A 15,789-nucleotide genomic window follows, 5' to 3' on the forward strand; every position below is an offset into this window, starting at 1 on the left:
TCTGCTCCTGCTGGAGAGACAACAAGAGAAGGTGGTGAACATTCTCTCTCTCTCTCTCTCTCTCATACCATACACTGAGATATGACACTAGCGAGCTGCTAATTATTCGAATTACTGCCTATTATTCACATCTTTTTGTCTGACCTCATTGGCTAACATTTCAGCCGTGACATCACTAGGACCTAACAAAAGGTCCTTTGCTTGACGTTATGCATTAAAATCAAAATCTGTCACACCAGTTAGTATCTTTAAAGGCCATTAAGGCTACAGGAACTGTGATATCACAGGAAGTATGGCCTTGGTTTCTACGAATTGTTAGCAGGTTGTTTGGCTAATGGGTACGCTTCATTGGTTTTGCTCCGAACTCTTCATCATTCAGCCTAGCACCCGCCAGAGTAAATATATAGGATGGGATCGAATAGAATAGGACAGTGTGTGTCTGTGTGTGAGTGTGTGTGTGTTTGTGGAAAGTACCCGGCTTCACCACTTAGTGCAGAGAATCATTGGGCTAATTACAAAGCAATACACATCCCAGACACTCTCTGTCTCCAGCTCAGTGGGAATTGGGCAGCTCTGGGAGAAATTGATAGCTATTTAGCCACTTTGGCCACTAGATAGTCATCTGTTTTCATGCATTAATTTTATATTAACAGCACCGCCAGTGGAAATTGACGTAGCATCCGAAAGCATGCGCACGTAATGCGGCTGGTGTTCCCATCACATGCGGGATTTCTTTGGCTGGACATTTTCGCAGTGAGCGTGCCGTGCCTCCGCTCTGAGCTCGAAGCGCTCTCCAGAAGCCGAAGCGCCGCTTGGTGTGAAAGGTGAAATTTTTTACAGCCCATTAAAGTGGATGCTAATGTAGATCGGTGCACAGCAGCAGGTAGGTGTGGAAACTGATACCTGCGGATAATGCACGTGGAGCCGGGGTTGAGTTGCAGTGAAGTGGATGAGGTGGCGCCCACGGCTTACCTACATGAACACGGGAGCCTGATTCATCCGCCGGTAGTGTGTGTGTGTGTGTGTGTGTGTTGCTTTCTAAGTGTGTTGCCTTTTGAAGGAGGAAGAACCCGTGTAATATGGAGCTGTAAAGCTTTGCACAGATTTTTCTAGCATGTTCGACTTCATTGTAGATGCATTTATCTCAGAATTGGCCTAATTTTTAATTAGGTGATGAAAATATGGACTGCTATGTAAATATATTAACTATCATAAATTGCTAGCAAACGTTTGTAGAAACCGAAGGATATAAGTATCAAAGAGACAAAACAGTGAAGTGAAACTGTTAATAACTAATGCGACGTTAAATAAAATGCTAACAAAGCTAACATGGGATGTAGGCTTTGCTTGTAGTTGTCAGTTATCGATAGCTTGTTATTTGTAAATTAGCTAAAGTGAGGATTTATTTAAAAAATTGTTTCAGTTGTGAAATTTCTTCTTGAAATTTCTAAGGGTTCAGGGTTAGGTTTGTCTTTTCCACAGATGCTAACAAGAAATTGTTGAAACAGAATTTTAGCACCATATGTTGCTGAAAGAAACTGTTCATTTTTATCATTTTTATTACTTATTTTAATAAAACAGAAAGATAAAATTTTATTGTGATGTTAGTCGATAATAAGGAGGTCCTCCTTTCCTTTTTTTCTGACCAAACAGTCCACAGTCCTGCTCGCTCGGTTTCTGTGAACTCACAGGTCTAAGGCTTGTGACCTGAAAGGTCAAAGTTCAAATAGTAAAAGCGAAGCGAAAGTAATCGCTCCCCGCAGCAAGTGCATCGTTCCTATTTTAGCTTCTTTCCCTTTCAGCGACTTTGCGCTTTTGTTTTGTCCATAAGTTTTGGCACCTCTGCATTGACTCTATGTCTTTTTTGGGGGGTGTGGGGGGGAATCATGTCTGCTAACGGATCTTGATGAAGAGGAGGATCCTCAACAGCACCCTGTTCTCCACCACCAGCACCACCACTAGCCCATGATCTCTGTTCTCCAAACATGACTTTTTCATTAAGTTGCCAAATTCCTGCACTCCAGTTGGAGGTGATTTATCAGCGCCGAGTTTCATTTCAGGATCATAGGAAACAGACACACACACACACACTCACAGAGACCATCTCTCTCATGTATTATTGTGTTTCACTTCCAGGCCTAGGGATGTGTGTGTGTCGGTGTGTGTGTGTGTCGGTGTGTTTAGGGTAGGATGGAAGATTACAAGGAGATAACATCTCCAGAGGTCACTCATGGATAGCTTTAGATGAAATGCAGTGTGAAGTTCGTGGTTCTGTGTGTGTGTGTGTGTGTGTGTGTGTGTGTGTGTGCATGTTGAAGGAAAGTAGAGAGCTCCTCACTCTAGGGATGTGTATAATGAGCACTATTAAGGCATCTGATGTCTTATGGGAACTCTATGGTGAATCTACCGTACTGATCTCTGTGATAATGGAGGTAATGATGAGACATTCGGTTCTTCTTCACACTTCCCTGTCCTGTCACTCTCTTCCTGCTCATGTCTAGTGGCTTCCTCATGGCTAGAATTCACTGCAGATCAGAAATGGGTGGTGGTGGTGTTTTGCAGCAGGCAGGGGGCTGGGGATTGCTGTGATATATGGCTTGTTTCTGGGCCAGGCCAGCTCAGGTTCAACCCCTTTGTAAATCCTGCCCTTTTGTGGGAGCAATAAAACTCATTGCCTTTTCTTCAACGCCCTCGAAGCCAGCTTTGAAGTTCTGTCTCAGTGTCAAATGTATTCCATTTTTATTTTTGTTTACTTCTTCTTGCCTTATATGTGGGTGAGAATCAGTGATTCCTCATTTTTCCATCTTATTAAACTTATTAAAGTTGTTTGTAAAAGTTTTTCCAGACCAAACTGAGCTAAAAAAAAAAAAAAAGTAAATAAATGTTGCTGATTTTCTGGTTCAGCTCACGCGCAAGTTGATAAATGCAAATCAGCTATAAATCACCATGCACACTTAGCGACGCCCACACAACTCCATATAAGGCAATGTTCTCCGAGACAAAGCGACAATTAAACGGCGAATCTTCCAGTAATTCAGCTTAGAATAGACGCACTCTAACTTCTTGTCCTTTTATGGGGTGCCATTACTTTTGTCCTAACGACATGCCTTGCCTTTGTTAGTCTTTATTCATGGATTTGTTTTGGATTGCTTTCAGATCGTTAACATAAAATGGCATGGGTTCGAACATTTATTTGGAATTAAATTGATGAAACAAATAATTGAGTCGAGCTTATTTATTAAATTGATTTTAATTTCCGGATATAAAACCGCCGTAATTTATCAACGGTTATACAATACGGATCCTATTATATTAGTGAGTTTCATTTTTTACAAATTGAGGAGTAACTTAATGAACACTTTTATTTATTTATTTATTTATTTATTTATTTATTTATTTTTATTTGTATTTAATTTTTTTGTGGCTTTTTTGGGGGTTTGTACTTAGTACCCATGATTAGGGTAGTTCAGGTCTAAGAGGGAAAAAAACCCAAACATCTAGTAGCATCTACTCAATGACATCATTCTTCCACTCTTCATTCAAACATGAAGGAAGGAGAGGAAGAAAGCGAGAGAGAGAGAGAAAGAGAGAGAAGGCAAAGCCTTTTACAATCACCTAATAACTCCATTACATGAAGCTGTGGGGCACACAGAAAAAAGCAAAGCCCATTCCTGGAAGCTGTGGCCCTAATGTACAGCTTAGGTGTACAATTGAGACATACGATACCTGAGCCAATGGAATACAATTGCCCAGAAAAACCCTTATGGCAATATTAGGATATTACCAGAAAATTAAATATTACCACAGGATGAGTGAGCACATTTTAGGGAACATAATATTTTAATATTTTTCTCTGCTCTCTCTGTTGTCAACACCTCGTGTCATTAATTGGGTTACAAAATCTAATGTTTCTTCTCTGGCATTTTGCTGCAGAAAAAAAAAGTATTCATTTCTACACTGCAGGGTGAGCTCAGCCTCATCTTAATGAATCAATTTGTTTTGCTCGACCTTTGTTAGGTTCGGGGGATTAAGAGCTTGGTTTTCCAAGACAACAGCATCGAAAATGAAAGCTTGCGCTCACCTGCGTTCGGGATTCTGCTCATGACAAATCAAACCAATTTACATCTTTTCATTCGGCTCATTCGGCCCCTGAGCAGGGCTGGGATTTGATCTCACAACCCTACAACCGATCAGTACCCAAAAACCTTAACCAATAAATCAGCGCTTCCCAAATCTGCGGTAAATAAATCCAGAAAACGAAGATCATTGATCCGGCTCTTTTGCCTGTTTCTGTTTACCCGGGCTCGGAGAGACCCTCCAGATCCACCTCACAGTTTTTGGTTTTTTTTAAAATGAAATGGAAAGCACATTGCACATAAGGAAAATTTATTTTTAATAATACAGCCGGCAGATTTTGATGAAACATTAATGACGGACAGCAAGAAATTTTTTTTTTTTTTGGGAGGGGGGATTATATTATTGGACTGGATTCCCCAGCTGTGGAGAATTTTTGTGTTTATTTATTTATTTATTATTAGCGCATGTCTATAAACCTGAAATCTGGCTAGAGAGAAGATGACCATGAAGATTAAGGAGAAAAAGAAAGAATTACGTGAGATTGACATTGATTGTGGCTATGTTACCCCGTAGCGAGGGGTAATGGTATGCATGAGCGAGGCACCTTTTCAGGCAACGGCATGCTGATGAGGTAGTAGGAGAGCCGTGGTCAGACACGTGTAGTTGTAAAGCCATGTTATCCGCTTTCGGCTTCGTCTCATTGATTGAGGCTGGTGTGCTCAATGATCGGGTGTGGGAGCGGCAGATGGAAGTGTTGTGTCACTGCGGGGTATGTGATGTGGTCAGGCTTGTTGTGGCTTTGTGGATTGTTGGTCATCTCTTATTCTGTTATCCACACACACACACACACACACACATATATATATATCCCCCTCCTCCTTTCCAACCTTTTCCCCATCAAGGAATGTTCTAGATGCTTCTGGAGTGTGGTTTTGTATCTCTCTCTGTAAGTGAGATCAATATTTAGCATCCCATGCGTGAAACAGGCAGATGTTTGGAGGTTTCCTTTTCAGAGACGAGAGTCTTCTCCTGAGTGAAGGAGATCAATGCTTCCTTTTTTCTCACAATGTCTTCACGCTTGTCCTCTGAGGGGGGAGTCGGTGTCTAATACGCGTTGCTCTATCGAATCCCAAGCGTATGATGACACAGACAGGGTGTCCTCATCGCTCTGGTTGTCTTATTAGTTCCTGAGTCCAGAGAAAACATTGCTGAAGGTTCTGGTGTTAAACAACGCAGCTGATTTGTCAGTGATTTGTTCATCCCAAAGCAGACAAGGAGAGAAGGTAAGGTGAGAATGCACAGCGCTAACATTTTTTCTCTCTCACCTTAATGTTTCTGTGCAGCACCTGCAGCAGCATGAGAGCGCGGTGGAGGGCGAGGCCTGCTATTACCACTGCGTCTTGTGTAACTACTCCACCAAGGCCAAGCTCAACCTCATCCAGCATGTGCGATCCATGAAGCACCAGCGCAGCGAGAGCCTGCGGAAACTGCAACGCCTGCAGAAAGGACTGCCAGAGGAGGAGGAGGACCTGAGCACCATCTTCACCATCCGCAAGTGTCCCTCCGCCGATATCGGTAGGAACGAATAACGTTTATTTACACAGACATGCACGTGTATTAATGGTAGGACACAAAAATCAAGACGTTTCTTTGGGTCACTCTTCATGTAAACTCTAATTTTATGGCATAATACATCTGAAAATATCTGTATACAGTGGAACCTTGTCGTCTCATACAAATTTTCACTTTAAGAATTGAAATTTTGTAAGAAATTTGCATCAGCATTCGAAGCATTTTCGGCATACGAACAAATCAAATGACGGCATACGTCCAGGAGCCGTTCAAAACTTGTTTGCGTCAGTGGACAGCCAAGAGAAGCCAACTGAAGTGAGAATTTTTTTTCAGTCAGTGAAAGCCGCAATACCAACATTGCCTTCAGCGTGCATTCAAAAGCTAGGTGATTTTTCGGGCATTTTTTTGTGGACAGATTGCTGGCGTGGGCGTTCTGTTCTATTTTCAGCCCAAGCTTGGTGGCTCGACTTCCTGTGAGGAGACTTGACATGGAATGCTCGGCTTGGGTCATTTCTTTGTAAGCAGCCCTACAGTTTACATACGGTATTTTTTGGGTGGCTGGAACGGATTATCTGCATTTACATTATTTCTGATGGGAAATTTGTTTCACAGTACACATTTTCACCTTAAGAACTTGCCTCTAGAAGGAATTAAATTGCAGAGGTTCCACTGTATATGTAGACATGGCCTTAACGATGCTGTGATAGCAGTAATTGCTGTTCCTTTGTTCAGGAACCTGACATTTGAGACTGGTGAGGACTCAGTGGTCACTTTCTGAACAAGTGAATAAAAACTTGGCCAACATTTCAGCACTTGCAGCATGAATGTAGCGTTTGGACACATCGCAAGATCAGATATCTAATAAAAGACAGTTTGTTTGGAACTTTGGAACTTCCAGGTCATGACTAGGGGAAAAATCCTCATCCTGCATCCAGCACATTCCCTCAACAGTTTTTCTGTTGTTTTTGTTCTTTTTTCCCCTGATATTTAGCACTTACACAGTCATCTGCTGTTTTCCTGCATTTGTTTATGACATCACAGCGATGGGAGAAAAGCCAAGTTCTCTGGTGGACTTTGTGGATGTCTTGATGAGCGGACTGTCCGTGTCGCGGGTATCGAACAGCTATCCGGCGATTAAGCATACACAAAGATGGCGTCTGTGGGGACAAAAAAACAAAAGGCGGGGGTTAAAAGCAGGGGTCCTTGCATTAGTCAGTGATTAATAAGACAGGGCTGCGGTCAATTAACACTCTGTCTCAGCACAGATTTGGTTTTCTAATCACTCTGACTCGAGCACCCTGACAAAGGGCCTCTATTGTGCTTTCCACCTCCCCTTTTTTTCCTTTTGCCAGCCGGCGTACAGCCGCTTTCTGTGCTAAAGCAGAAAGAGAGGGAGAGAGAGAGAGAGAGAGAGAGAGAGAGAGAGTAAAAAGGGGTGGGGGGCCGGAGGGGGTGGTTGGTTGGAAAGGGGCAAGTCGGCCTCTGAAGACGCTTTGTTCTGAGGAGGCAGGGATAATGAAGCCAGCGGCCGGGAAATTGCGCAAAAGGCAGTCACAGATCTGAGGCAAATCATTAGAGAACATATTTAGCCAAGCAATTAAGGACAATTAAGCTTTCTGCTCACTGCACTCCAAATATGTTAATGACTACAGTGCAGTGGACAAGTGAACATGCAAAGGCAAGAGGAAGGCCCACTTAGGTTAAAAGGATGGGGGGTTGGGGATTTAGTAAGTTTGGATGGGTGGGTGGTGGTGGGGGGTTATGGCGGAGTTCACAAACAAGTCTAATCCCCCCCACTCGTTCACTTTCTCTTTCCCCCTCTTGCACTCATTTACTCTCTCTCTCTCTCTCTCGTTCACTCTCTCTCTCTCTCTCTCTCTCTCTCTTTCTGTCTCTCTCACACGTTTTTTTTGGTTGATTATTTATATATTTTCTTGGCTAACCTTTGATGTACATTAATGGATTCCCTTGTTTGTGAGGCTGGCTGGAGGTTAGGTAATGGCTCCTGCAGTGGGGTTTGTGTGGGCAGAGCAACACGCACACACACACACACACACACACACACACACATGCAAATACACTACTGCACACATATGCACAAATCGTCTATCTCTTTTTTTCCTTCCACTCTGTGTTGCACCAAACCTGTGCAATCTGGTATTTGACCCAAAATGCAAACCTCACAATTTTTTCAAAACCGAATACTTGCACGCTTACATAATTTCATTTCAAAAGAGCTTCCTTTTAGCTCCTTACATTTTCATTCAGTCCTACTCGTTACAAATCTCTACTTTATTTAATGCACCCAGTGAAGGTATGCTGTACATCAATCGAATGGAATCAGGCACAATTTATTTGTTTTATTTCAAAACGTCTAGTCAAGGATCGTACCGATCCGTCGGCTACTAGATCGTAATCTGCTTTATTTCTTAAATTAAATTTCTTGAATACTTTAGAATACTTTTGTTACTCATGTAGCAGCATTCTGCCGTTCACCGGGGCGAAGAATTATTGTCTACTTTTAACCGAGTATGTTTTTGATACATCGAGTCTTTACACATAAGTAAAATTCCTCAGTATGCATTTCACTCCTGTGTGAATTAAAACGTTAGAATAGCCTCGGTATTAACATGATGAGCAATGCCCATGTCATTTAGAAATTGCCGCTTGTGCCGGTTAGCCGTGAGCTTTTGATGTGTTTAATTACTACCCTTCTCTCTATCCTCTGGTATTATCAAATCTGAACTTTCTGTCAACTATACTGTAACGTAGGTAATTAAAACCTGTGTCTAGGCTTGCGTTCTGTCTGTGAGAGCTTCAGATGAAAGACAAGGTGAGGTGAGAGCAAATCAACCAGGAAAAGCTCAAAGGGATGCTGTTGTTTCAGGCACACATGGAACAGAAAGAGCGAGAGAGAGAGAGAGAGAGAGAGAGAGAGAGAGTTGATACCTGCTAACTGACATCATGGTCATGACTTGCAGCAGCCAGTCAGTGCTGCTTGGCCCTTGCAGAGGAACTGCTCTGTTAATAGCCTGTGACATGGTGTTTACCAAGTCTTGCCGGCTGCAGTGTGAACGCTGAAGGCCTGATTGATTGCCCTACAGATGCAGGATCAGGCTCTGGCTCCCACCGACTAGGCCAGCTTTCTTTCTCTTACGCTAAGTGCCAGGAACAGCCTGGGTCCGTGCCCGTAACTCCTCAGTACAGCCAGCCAGATCCCTTTAAAAGAGCATGGGGCAAATGTTTTGCACCACTTGGCCTGGCTTTGGGCTTACTTTTCTCCCCTACTCTCTCATATATATATATATATATATATATATATATATATATATATATATATATATATATATATATATATATATATATATATATATATATATATATATATATATATATATATTCATCTCTGATCCTCTGACACTCTGTGGGTGCTCTGTGGGTGCTACTCTGTGAGATATATATTTTAGAGGTCCGTTAAATGAAATGAAGTGTGTAATAAAGAATTCCTGCATTCTTAGCTTGCCTTAGAACCCCCTGTTCCTCATTTCGAGATGTTTATTGAGCTATTTTGATGAACATACATACCTAATGACTTGTTCCAATTGTGCCCCCTCCCTTCAAACAAGAATCCCCCCTGAACCGTTCTCTCATGGTGTAACATTTAATTTCCTCCCTGCTACCTCTTCTGAGGCACTGAACTCTTTCTTGTGGTAATGGGCCAGTCGCTAAAGTGGTGGAAGGTTTCCTGACTTGTTAAAACAAAGCTGGCCTTGGATTTCTGGGTCAACTAGGCAGGAACTCCCCTGGCTACTCCCCTGGCTGCCGCAGCTTAGTTGGCGTTAGCCACTGCGCTACTTTTCCAGCCCCCCCTATACTTACTAACCTGCATCAGAGCTTCGGATTACAACACAGCCGAGCTACACGATCTCAGGACATGGCGTTGTCCCAGCAAAGAGGCAGGGAAGTATGAGCAGTATCCTATCTAGATTGTACACCAATTTTACCTTTGTGCACGTGTGTTTTAAATCGCCTCTGCACTCTCTTGAGTATTTTTATCAAACTCTCTGTGAAGAGGTACCACAGACTCGGGCTGAGCAGTGGCACCTCTCAACCCCCAGCATTCTTTACAAAACAATTAGCACAGAAGGAATTGAGAATCCCGGCAGCACACATTAATGCACATTAACCACCAGCTCCAGAGCTGTAAAAAGCCCTGCATTAAGGCTTGCCGGCCACCCATCGGGGAGGGCTAGCGTGCCTCTTCGTGAACCGCCTCTGCAACTGTCAGATCTCATTTTCTGGTCATTTGTTAGCACCACCAGTGAGGATCATTCAAAAAAAAAAAAAAGATCCATACCTCTAATTCGGAGAAAGTGTGTCATAGCAGACACACGCTGATGAAAACAATCGATTGTGGAAATATTGACTGCTTTGTTTTCAGTTTTGATCCATATTTTCTGCTTTGCTCTGCTTTTTTTCTGAATACAATCCAACTTTAGATCTTGCTCAGGATTTACACACACATAAACACACACACACACACAGTATCAGTGGATAATCTTAGGGTTAAAACGCAGGTGTTTTGAGGGACATTTGGGTGTTACGTCTTTGACCTTCTTTAGCACCCACAGAGTGTCAGAGGATCAGAGATGAATCTCCTCCTATTAGAGACATTCAACAATAAAAAGCAGCCATTGTTTTAATTCCTGCCTCTGCTCGGAATTTGTGCTGCATAAGCATGCTGACCTCCCGCTTAGCCGATGTCTGTCTTCCTCAACCTCTTTCAGTTACCACTGAGACCAGAGGAGGAGAGACCAGATTTCTAGTGTAGTCTCACAGACCACTGCACTGTGATTTATCTACTCACCACTGGTCCGGTAAAAAGGCTCAGGATGCATTGTTTGATAACAATTGATTATGATGATGATGATGATGATGATGATGATTATTATTATTATTATTATTATTATTATTATTATTATTATTATTATTATTATTATTATATAAACATAAATATTTATGCATGTGGTAGCGGAATATTCTATACAATTGAGAAATAAAAATGAAAAGATAAAAAGTAAAAAAAGTAATGTAATAGAATTCACAGGATAATATCAAAAGTAAAGTAAAAAAAAGTGATAAATTAAAAATAAATAAATAAATAAATAAAAACAACCTAAATTTAATAAAAAAAAAACAAGTAATTGAATTGATTATAAAAATGTAAATAAATAAATATATAAATTAATTAAATAAAAAAAAGGAATAACAGAGTGGGTAATTTAAATTAAATGGCAAATTAAAAAGATTTGCATTTTCGAATGCATTTTGCTACTTTATCTTTATCAGAAACCATACCACCTACAAAAGATCAGTGTCCCTTCAGTGGTGTATTCCTATTTCACCCCCAGTGTTCCCAGTATACTCTCTGATCCATCACAAGTTGAACCAAAGGACTTAATGGACATGAAATAAATTTAAAAAATCAAACAAAAAGCACAAGCTATTAATTTTACAGCACAAACAACTTAATTATATTACCAACGAAAAAGCATGCTGATTGTTCCATTTTGTCAAGGAGCTGATTAACCAAGATGAGACATGTTGACCTGGCACGATCGTGGCACTGGAGCAGTCGCTTTCACTGTCGTCACTATGACCATTCCAGTTTTCCCTCACTTTAGTGGCTTAGTCAGTTCCTGTTTGGGCATGTTCTTGTTTTTGAAAGCGCTGTGGAAAATTCCCCATGTGCCGTATATTTACATAGTGTAACCCTTCCAAATATGCTCATATTTGTGTGACGTGTGATTAGTGACACTTCAGCGGCGGATGACAGAAGTTCTTCTGTAAGTGTTGTTCACCGGGGCCTGTCGTCATTTGACACATTGGGGTCTCTCATATCACAGGAGTTAATGGATTCAGGTTATTTTCTTGAATGCTGTAGAACGAGCTCACACAAGAGAAAGATAAAAAAAAAAAAAGGATGTGTTACGTGGGAATAAAAAGGCGCTTAGGCAGTTAAGAAGAGCGTGTATTTGAAGAGATGATTGTACTGCTGGGCTCGCGCTCTGGATATGTGCATTTGCCATCAATGTAGTCAAGTCACACGTGGCAGGCTCTTGATCACTGGGTCAAGAAAAATAGCAGTCTTTGGTAAAGGTCTACTCTTGTCTCAATGCCTCTTTCTCTGGATGTGGGCACTAGGGGTGTCTTTGTCTGTATCTGTTTAGTGCTCCAAATATTGGTATCTGTATTGGGATTCAAATCAGACATTTGTTTGTATCTTCCTGTGATATCTTGTCATGAATGTAGTAGTTTCTGTATTAGAAATTCATTTGGAACACATTATCCGTTCAGTCAGAATAATTTATTTGTATTTGGTTACGTCCCAAATGGGAGACCACAGATGTGCAGTCTGCAACTTTGAAAACACTTCTGCAGTTCATGTGGTTGTGGCTGACTTAACAAATCCCACCATAGTCCATCGGTTCAGACGATAAGGAACGGGCCAAAAGGATGCGCTGGACGCCTAAATTGAAGCAAATCGAATTTGTAGTACGGCACCTTTTCTAGTAAAAGGGACGCATTTCCTGTGTCGCTAACTCAATAACACAGTCAGTCTCTAAACACAGACAGACATCCTGCCCATCGAAGCATTAATACTGGAAACACCTATTTTCTGTGGTATTGCTAGGCAAATATTGAATGTACTTGTTTCTGGAGCCTAACCAAGCCATTGGACAGAAGACAGGATGTGTCAACACAGGGGAGAAAGGAGCCGTTTTAAACAGCGCTTATTCTTCTTTTTTGGCCAGACTAGAACATGTCAAGCCTCAGCAGGGAAGCAGCCAGTGTTCTGACTGTGTTAATGTGTGTGTTTGCAAAAGATGGAGGCCATATGTCTGTATGGAGCATATAACACACACATGTGGTAAATACCGGCGTGGAGGAGTCTGTAAGAAGGGTGGGATGAGCCCCTTCAAGCTAGTGATCCCCTCTCCTGGCCCCTGTTGTGACATGTAGATGGGACCAAAGTCTGGAATGTTGTCTTCTTGCACACTTGTTAAAATGCAATGCAAGGTAAACCTTCCAAGAAACAGGAAATTATAGTTGACCCCCTCTGCTCTGCATGCCTGGTACGAGGTATGGCAACAGCAGCCTTGGAAAAGCATCGAGACAACTTTTTAATAAACTCTGGAATTGCCGTGATGCAGGTAAAGATGGGGAGGACATTAGAGGCAGGAGATGGCCCTGGGGTCCAAGCCGGCTTCTGTCCGCCAGTCTTTCCCTTAATCTTAGCTAAAGCATGCCGCCAAGCAAAGGAAATTGTTTGCAGTCCATGGAACGTGGCATGAATTTCATAAATACATTACCTTTCATTTTGAAGGATATTAAAAAGAATCTAGGCCTTTTATTAAAAAGCCAGAGTGACAGCTTTATAGAGTTTCCATTCGGCACATGTTAAGGCGGGGACTTGCACAGCTGTCTCGTCCAGCCTCACACAAGGAAGTCTTTTCTTTGCCTCTTGGTTTATGGACGGCCGCTGTTTAAATTCCACTGCTGGCTCATCCTGCTGCTGCAAATTGAGCGAGAAGGCCGCTGCTATTCTGGGATTGTCTGTGAATCAGAGCGGTTTGTGTCTAGATTTCTTCAACCTCGTTTGAGTTACCAGACATGCCAGTGACCACCAGCTGCCCTGGAAGAAAGTGGAGAAAGGTGAGGGTCATGTGTGTGTTGATGGGGTCAACAGAAGTTCCCATGTGGGAACATTCAGATAGCTGTGTGTGTGTGTGTGTGTGTGTGTGCAAGGTATCCCCAGGTACACCACTTTACCTCAGGGATAATAGGAAGGTGCAAATTGTACACATGCTGAGTATTTTATAGCCTACGCACATACTTAACACACCATGTTTGCACACCCAGCTTGTGGAAGAAAGAGGCCACCTCTCTCAAGTCCATTTCACTGAACCTCCATCTTGAGACCTGGTGAGGTGCGCATGCTGGCAGGACCAGAGAGAAAAGCATTATAATATTAGTTTCCTTCCTCCTTCCCCCGCCCCCTCCTTTCAGTCATTTACAAGGCGCTCTCCTTGAAAGCCGATCTATAAGATAGACAGGCCATCAGAAGACAGTCGTCTCATTTGTACTTACCAAACGTGCTAATGAGTTCTATTCCGGGGTCCGGCAGGCTGTGGTGGGGAATTTCAGTCCACAAATGGGGCAACACGGTGTCAGGTGGCAGCCAGCAGCCTTACACTCACTCTCCAACAGGAGGCTTAGCAGCTATAGAAGACAGGAACTGTCAGTCATGCTTGCATACTTACAGCAGACATCAAGTCGTATAACAGGATACAGATGGGTGACGGATGAAAGGAAAAACTGTGGCTGAGTTGCTGTTTTGAGCTGTTTTGCAGGCTTGGTTTAAGTCCACTTGGAGGGAAGCATCACTGCGAATGAATACAAAGTTATTCTGACTAAACATGTCTGCCCTGATGGGCATGGGCTGTCTTCAAGGCCCAACCCAAACTAACCACAGGGTACAAGGACTCACTGAATGAATTAGCGAGGGTGAAAATGAAAATCGTATGCTTTGGCCTTCAGATCAAAACACACCTATGGGAGACCGGAGTAACGTGTCAGACAGACAGTCCGTAACCCTGAAGGATCAAATTAGCAATTTTCCTTTAATTTGTCATCCATTTGTAGTATTATTACCTTTTGGTTGGGCAAACACCCACATTTCTAAAGCAATACCAGGCTGGTCAACAGATCACATTGTTCCCACTAACCTGAAAACAAAAACATACATAAGCAAATAGTCAAGTTGTGCATAACAGTCTTCTTGGACCTGCCCCAGATCTCTCATTATGATCTAACTTTTGATAGATTTGCCATTGATTGGACAGTTTGTGGATGTCAGGTATTCTGGCCACAAGATCCAATAAATTCTTAAGCACTCTCACATGAGTGCAATAGATGCTGTGTTGCCCCCAAAGGCAAGATGAGCCTCATTCTTTTGTTTTATTTGGCAATAGGCAAAAAAGATAGTGGTAATAACCCCTAGGCTTCAAACAGAAGCTTTTAATTTTGATTCTTTTTTTTAATGAGTTCCTTTCCCTGTAGAAAGAAGCAGAGATTTGTGTTTTGAGCAAGTCGACTCAAAGACGCCGTACGTCTTACATTTGGGTAAAGAATGTGCTCTCGCCTCTCGTCAAACGAAGAGACTTGAAACGAACACCATTTTGAAAGACAAGCCACACGTTTCATTATAGCCTGTGTGCTCATTCGAGTGACTGGTGTTGAGTGCGGCTGCTGTCATTCTGTGGCTTTAATGTGGAAGATGAGCCTGGACACACATATATATACACACACTTCTCCACAAATACAGAAGAAACCCTGCCTGTCCTTCTGCTCTGTCAATTAGAGGCAGCCAGGCAGATGGCACTGATGAGGAGAGCAGGAATAATTCAATAGTCAACTCTGCTAACCTTTACCTGTGGACTCGCTCAGCAGCCATCGATTTGTCCAGTGTTTGGTTATTCATGTGTTGAACAGAGAAAAGAGGAAAGGTGCACCGATAGAGAAGACCGGGAGTTCCTGATCAATGTGACATTAGTGTATTTTCTCAAGGATCTCCAAAGAGTACTTATATTCTTTTAGAGCTACAAAAGCTGTCTAAGTGTAGCTTGGATGTACCACAGATTTACTCGTGTCCCCTCGGCTTATCGTTTGCAGGGTGACTGATTCCTGATGATTTCTGAGATGCCCGCACTACACCGTGGTAGCCAGTAGGGGCAGAGCAGTGCCAAGCATTGCCTCTGTTTGTTCAGACTAAGCTTCCTGATGGAGGGAAAGCTCTGTTTAACCAGATGTGAGGACTCCTCTGCCCAGCGACATTCAGAGACAAGCTGCTGTTTGTTTTTGACAAACCGGGACATTCCTGCAGTTTGACCGGGGCCAGATTTATGACGTCCCTCCTGCTCGGGTCGACTGCCCATGCCCTCACACTGTCTCTTTTGTCTGTCTGGGCTCTACCTCCTTTGTCATTGCTATATTATTAACCGGCACATTCTCCATCCAGGGTCTTCCGATGCACTTCTGATTGACATCCTTTAAAATTCCGTTTTGCAAAGAAGTGAC

At 42.5% G+C, this 15,789-nt stretch overlaps 1 protein-coding gene across 2 annotated transcripts in view; it reads left to right on the forward strand.

Moving 5' to 3' along the window:
• The window catches only part of zfhx3b (zinc finger homeobox 3b), a 155,588-nt gene that overhangs the window by 80,101 nt on the left and 59,698 nt on the right, over positions 1-15,789 (forward strand). For both annotated transcript variants that reach the window (XM_058400626.1, XM_058400627.1), the window contains exon 4: positions 5,421-5,652. In XM_058400626.1, the coding sequence (XP_058256609.1) occupies positions 5,421-5,652 (232 nt within the window). The remainder of the gene's footprint in view (positions 1-5,420; positions 5,653-15,789) is intronic.

The sequence above is a fragment of the Hemibagrus wyckioides genome, linkage group LG10, assembly GCF_019097595.1.
Source record: "Hemibagrus wyckioides isolate EC202008001 linkage group LG10, SWU_Hwy_1.0, whole genome shotgun sequence".
Taxonomy (NCBI): domain Eukaryota; kingdom Metazoa; phylum Chordata; class Actinopteri; order Siluriformes; family Bagridae; genus Hemibagrus; species Hemibagrus wyckioides.